We start from the raw sequence: 6,370 nt of genomic DNA, 5'->3' as shown, positions 1-6,370 counted from the left end.
GGTTGCGCTGTGGGTGTGTAAATCGGGTGTAGTTTCCGCTGCAGGTGTGTAAAACGGGTGTGGTTTGTACGGAGTGTGTAATTCGGGTGTAGGTTGCACTGTGCATGTGTAAATCGGGTGTAGTTTGCACTGTGAGTGTGTAAGTGGGATGTAGTTTGCACTGCGGGTGTGCAAGCGGCGTGTAGGTTGTGCTGTGGGTGTGTAAATCAGGTGTAGTTTGTACAGAGTATGTAATTCGGGTGTAGATTGCACTGTGGGTGTGTCTAGCAGGGTGTAGTTTGCACTGTGAGCGTGAAGTGGGGTGTAGGTTGTACTGAGTGTGCAAACAGGCTGTAGGTGGCACAGCGCGCGTGTGAACGGCTGTAGGTCGCGTGCAAACGGGTGTAGCTGGCACAGTGACTGTGCAAGCGGGGTGTAGGTTGCACTGTGGGTCTGCAAGCGGTTGTAGGTTGCACTGAGTGTGCAAGCAGGGTGTAGGTTGCACTGTGGGCGTGCAAGCAGTTGTAGGCCACACTCTGTGTGTGCAAACGGGTGTAGCTGGCACTGTGGGTGTGCAAGCGGGGTGTAGGTCGCACTGTGAGCGTGCCGGTGGGGTGTAGGTTACACTGAGTGTGTAAGTGGGGTGTAGTTTGCGTTGTGAATGTGGAAGTCGGGTGTAGGTTGCGCCGAGTGTGCACGCGGGGTGTAGGTTGCGCTGTGGCTGCGTAAGTGGGGTGTAGGTGGCACTGAGTGTGTAAGTGGGGGGTAGTTTGCGTTGTGAATGTGTAGGTCGGGTGTAGGTTACACTGAGTGTACTGTGCGCAGTACAGCGTATACGGAGTGTACTCTATAGGGGACGTAGTCTATAGGGGATGCAGGACATATCGGGTGTAGCCTATAGGATCATTGTCACCATCACCACCACTGTCACCATCCCCATCCCCATTGCTGTTACCATCACCATCACCATTGTGATCACCATAAGCATCAGCATCACCATTAGCATCACCATCACCTTCGCCATCCCCGTCACCATTGCCATCATTGTCACCATCATTGTCACCATCACTGTCACCATCCCCATCATCATCACCATCCCCATCACTATTACCATCACCATCGTGATCACCATGAGCATCGGCATCCCCATTAGCATCACCATCGCCATCCCCGTCACCATTGCCATCATTGTCACCATCACTGTCACCATCCCCATCATCACCATCCTCACCATTGTCACCATCCCCATCCCCGTCACTACTACCATCACCATCATGATCACCATGAGCATCGCCACCCCATCACCATTAGCATCACCATCACATCACCATTGCCATCATTGTCACTGTCCCCACCATTGTCACCATCACCATCCCCATTGCCATTACCATCACCATCACCATTGTGATCACCAAAAGCATCAGCATCACCATTAGCATCACCATCACCATTGCCATCCCCGTCACCATTGCCATCATTGTCACCATCACTATCACCATCATCATCACCATCACATCACCATTGTCACCGTCCCCATCCCCATCACTATTACCATCACTGTCGTGATCACCGTGACCATTACCACCGCCCCTCACCGTCACCATTAGCATCACCATCACATCACCATTGCCATCATTGTCACCATCCCCACCACTGTCACCATCCCCATCCCCATTGCTGTTACCATCACCATCACCATTGTGATCACCATAAGCATCAGCATCACCATTAGCATCACCATCACCATTGCCATCCCCGTCACCATTGCCATCATTGTCACCATCACTGTCACCATCCCCATCATCATCACCATCCCCATCACTATTACCATCACCATCGTGATCACCATGAGCATCGGCATCCCCATTAGCATCACCATCGCCATCCCCGTCACCATTGCCATCATTGTCACCATCACTGTCACCATCCCCATCATCACCATCCCCACCATTGTCACCATCCCCATCCCCGTCACTACTACCATCACCATCATGATCACCATGAGCATCGCCACCCCCATCACCATTAGCATCACCATCCCATCACCATCCCCATCATCATCACCATCCCCACCACTGTCACCATCCCCATCCCCATTGCCATTACCATCACCATCACCATTGTGATCACCAAAAGCATCAGCATCACCATTAGCATCACCATCACCATTGCCATCCCCGTCACCATTGCCATCATTGTCACCATCACTATCACCATCATCGTCACCATCACATCACCATTGTCACCGTCCCCATCCCCATCACTATTACCATCACTGTCGTGATCACCGTGACCATTACCACCGCCCCTCACCGTCACCATTAGCATCACCATCACATCACCATTGCCATCATTGTCACCATCACCACCACTGTCACCATCCCCAGCCCCATTGCTGTTACCATCACCATCACCATTGTGATCACCATAAGCATCAGCATCACCATTAGCATCACCATCACCTTCGACATCCCCGTCACCATTGCCATCATTGTCACCATCATTGTCACCATCACTGTCACCATCCCCATCATCATCACCATCCCCACCATTGCCACCATCCTCATCCCCATCACTGTTGCCATCACCGTCACCATTGTGATCACCATGAGCATCACCGTCACCATTACCATTAGCACCACCATCGCTGTCGCCATCCCCACCATTGTCACCCTTTCCATCCCTGTCGCTGTCGCCATCACCATCACCGTCGTGATCACCATTAGCATCCCCATACCCGTCCCCATCACCATTAGCACCACCATCGCTGTCACCATCACAATCACCGTCCTCATTCCCACCGTTGTCACCATCCCCATCACTGTTACTGCCACCATCACCATCACGATCACCATGAGCATCACCATTACCAGTGCCATTGTTAAAGGAGGAGCCATCCCCATCACCGTCCCCATCGCTGTTACCGTCACCGTCACCATTAGCATCACCAGCCCTGTCACCGGCACCACTGCCGTCACCGTCACTGCCTCCACCACCGTCCCCATCTCCATCGCTGTTACCGTCACCATCACCATCGTGATCACCATTAGCGTCCCCGTCACCGTCCCTGTCACCATCCCCATCCCCATCCCCATCATCCCCATCGCCGTCCCTGTTACTATTGTCATCTCCATTAACGTCCCGCTCACTGTTACCATCACCGTTACTATCACCTTCACCATCATGATCCCTGTCACTATCCCCACCCTCATCATCTTCACCATCACCGTCACCAATCCCTGTCAAGATCCCAGTCACTGTCACCATTACCATGACCGTCACCATCAGTCTCCCCATCACCATTACCTTTACCATTGCCATTACCATCACCATCATCACTGTTACCATCACCATCCTCATCATTCTTACCATCACCATCATGACCCCCGTCACTATTGCCATCACCGTCACATCCCCATCATCTTCACCATCACTGTCACTGTTTACGTCACCGTGATGATCACCATTAGCATCACCAATCACTGTTACTGTTTACCATCACCGTTACCATCACGATCACCGTTAGCATCACCAATCCTTGTCACCTCCTTGTCACCATACCATCACCATTACCATGACCATGACCATCAGCACCACCATCACCATTACCATGACCTTCACCATGTCCATCGCCTTCACCATTACCATGAACATCACCATCAGCATCCTCATCACCATCACCATTACCATGACGTTCACCATGACCATCACCTTTACCATTATCATTACTGTGACCATCACCATCAGCATCCCCATCACCATTACCATGACCATCACCATCACCATGACCATCACCATCACCATCAGCATCCCCATCCCCATTACCATGATCTTCACCATGACCATCACCATACCACTACCTTCACCACTACCATGACCATGACCATGACCGTCATCATTACCATCAGCATCCCCATCCCCATGATCTTCACCATCACCTTCACCATTAATGTGACCATCAGCATCCCCATCACCATTACCATGATCCCCACCATGACCATCACCTTCCCCATTACCATGACCATCACCCTACCATCACCGTCACCATCAGCATCCCCATCACTGTTACCATCACCACCAGCATCACCATCACCGCCACCACCAGCATCGCCATCACCACCATGATCCCCATCACCTTTACCATCCCCATCTCCGATACCATCACCAGAAGTCCCAACCACCACCCACCACGTTGGTAGGGGTTACCCTGGGAAGGATGTGGAGTTGACACCCACCCCCCACCACCACCACCTTTGCACCCCCAACCAGTGAGGACCTGTCCCAAAATGCACCTGAGCCTGGAGAACGGGCAGGCGGTGGCACGGGCGATGGAGCGGGTGCCGGTGGAGGGGACGTGGACCGAGTACAGCTGCAACCCCGGGTTCCGCCTGGTGGGCAGCGCCCGCAGTAACTGCACCAAGTTGGGGCGCTGGAGCACCCCCAAACCCATCTGCGAGCGTGAGTGGGGTCCCCATGGGGTGGGAGGGGACATATAAGGGGGGTTTGGGTGGTCCTGGGGTGGGGGTTGGGTGGGTTTTCAGGGGGTGTCTGTGGGGTTGGGTGGTTCCTGGGATGGGAGTTGAGGTCTCCATGGAGCATCAATGGAGTTGGGTGGTCCCTGGGATGGGGGATCAGGTCTCCATGGGGTGTCTGAGGGGTTGGGTGGTTCCTGGGATGGGAGTTGAGGTCTCCATGGAGCATCAATGGAGTTGGGTGGTCCCTGGGATGGGGGATCAGGTCTCCATGGGGTGTCTGAGGGGTTGGGTGGTTCCTGGGATGGGAGTTGAGGTCTCCATGGAGCATCAATGGAGTTGGGTGGTCCCTGGGATGGGGGATCAGGTCTCCATGGGGTGTCTGAGGGGTTGGGTGGTTCCTGGGATGGGAGTTGAGGTCTCCATGGAGCATCAATGGAGTTGGGTGGTCCCTGGGATGGGGGATCAGGTCTCCATGGGGTGTCTGAGGGGTTGGGTGGTTCCTGGGATGGGAGTTGAGGTCTCCATGGGGTGTCCGTGGGGATGGGGTGTCCCTGTTCAGGTCTCCATGGGTTATCAGTGGGGTTGGGTGGTCCCTATTCAGGTCTCCATGGGGTGTCTGTGGGGTTGGGTGGTCCCTGTTCAGGTCTCCATGGGGTGTCAGTGGGGTTGGGAGGTCCCTGGGGTGGGGGTTGAGGTCTCCATGGAGCATCAATGGAGTTGGTTGGTCCCTGGGGTGGGGGATCTGATCTCCATGGGGTGTCTGTGGGGTTGGGTGGTCCCTGTTCAGGTCTCCATGGGGTGTCAGTGGGGTTGGGAGGTCCCTGGGGTGGGGGTTGAGGTCTCCATGGAGCATCAATGGAGTTGGTTGGTCCCTGGGGTGGGGGATCTGATCTCCATGGGGTGTCTGTGGGGTTGGGTGGTCCCTGTTCAGGTCTCCATGGGGTGTCAGTGGGGTTGGGAGGTCCCTGGGGTGGGGGTTGAGGTCTCCATGGAGCATCAATGGAGTTGGTTGGTCCCTGGGGTGGGGGATCTGATCTCCATGGGGTGTCCATGGGGTTGGGTGGTCCCTGGGGTGGTGGTTCAGACCCCCATGGGCGTTCCTGGGTTGGGGGTCCCATCTTCATGGGTGTCCTTGGGGTTGGGTGGTCACTGGGGTGGGGGTTGAGGTCTCCATGGGGTGTCTGTGGGGTTGGGTGGTCCCTGTTCAGGTCTCCATGGGGTGTCAGGGTGGGGTGGAGGTCCCTGGGGTGGGGGCGGTTGAGGTCTCCATGGGGTGTCCGTGGGGATGGGGTGTCCCTGTTCAGGTCTCCATGGGTTATCAGTGGGGTTGGGTGGTCCCTATTCAGGTCTCCATGGGGTGTCTGTGGGGTTGGGTGGTCCCTGGGGTGGGGGTTGAGGTCTCCATGGAGCATCAATGGAGTTGGTTGGTCCCTGGGGTGGGGGATCTGATCTCCATGGGGTGTCTGTGGGGTTGGGTGGTCCCTGGGGTGGGGGTTCATGTCTCCATGGGGTGTCAGTGGGGTTGGGAGGTCCCTGGGGTGGGGGTTGAGGTCTCCATGGGGTGTCCGTGGGGATGGGTGGTCCCTGTTCAGGTCTCCATGGGGTGTCAGTGGGGTTGGGTGGTCCCTGGGGTGGGGGTTGAGGTCTCCATGGGCGTTCCTGGGTTGGGGGTCCCATCTTCATGGGTGTCCTTGGGGTTGGGTGGTCCCTGGGGTGGGGGTTGAGGTCTCCATGGAGCATCCACGGAGTTGGGTGGTCCCTGGGGTGGGGGGTCAGGTCTCCATGGGGTGTCTGTGGGGTTGGGTGGTCCCTGGGGTGGGGGTTGAGGTCTCCATGGAGCATCCACGGAGTTGGGTGGTCCCTGGGGTGGGGGTTCAGGTCTCCATGGGGTGTCTGTGGTAGATGGGTTCCGTGAT

General features: G+C 55.7%; 3 protein-coding genes across 3 annotated transcripts in view; all 3 read left to right on the top strand.

Annotated features, from left to right (window-relative positions):
- The first annotated feature begins 851 nt into the window (after positions 1-851).
- On the top strand, positions 852-1,821 carry LOC104287715 (platelet glycoprotein Ib alpha chain-like). Its single transcript, XM_009886443.1, has 2 exons — positions 852-1,266; positions 1,712-1,821. The coding sequence occupies exons 1-2, from the start codon at positions 852-854 to the stop codon at positions 1,819-1,821; spliced, it is 525 nt and encodes a 174-aa protein (XP_009884745.1).
- A 5-nt stretch (positions 1,822-1,826) lies between these two features.
- LOC104287714 (hepatitis A virus cellular receptor 1-like) lies at positions 1,827-3,436 on the top strand. Its single transcript, XM_009886442.1, has 6 exons — positions 1,827-2,007; positions 2,412-2,556; positions 2,616-2,734; positions 2,853-2,904; positions 3,030-3,171; positions 3,227-3,436. Exons 1-6 carry the CDS (start codon positions 1,827-1,829, stop codon positions 3,434-3,436), a joined length of 849 nt encoding a protein of 282 aa, XP_009884744.1.
- Positions 3,437-3,852: 416 nt separating this feature from the next.
- The window catches only part of LOC104287713 (wiskott-Aldrich syndrome protein homolog 1-like), a gene marked incomplete at its 3' end in the record, with an annotated part of 4,498 nt that continues 1,980 nt past the window's right edge, over positions 3,853-6,370 (top strand). The window contains exons 1-2 of the mRNA XM_009886441.1: positions 3,853-4,029; positions 4,179-4,231. Coding sequence (XP_009884743.1) covers positions 3,853-4,029; positions 4,179-4,231 — 230 coding nt within the window. The remainder of the gene's footprint in view (positions 4,030-4,178; positions 4,232-6,370) is intronic.

The sequence above is a fragment of the Charadrius vociferus genome, unplaced genomic scaffold (genome assembly GCF_000708025.1).
Source record: "Charadrius vociferus isolate BGI_N301 unplaced genomic scaffold, ASM70802v2 scaffold916, whole genome shotgun sequence".
Taxonomy (NCBI): Eukaryota; Metazoa; Chordata; class Aves; order Charadriiformes; family Charadriidae; genus Charadrius; species Charadrius vociferus.
The sequence above is the reverse complement of the archived record's forward strand: the minus strand, read 5'-3'. Positions and strand labels throughout refer to the sequence as shown.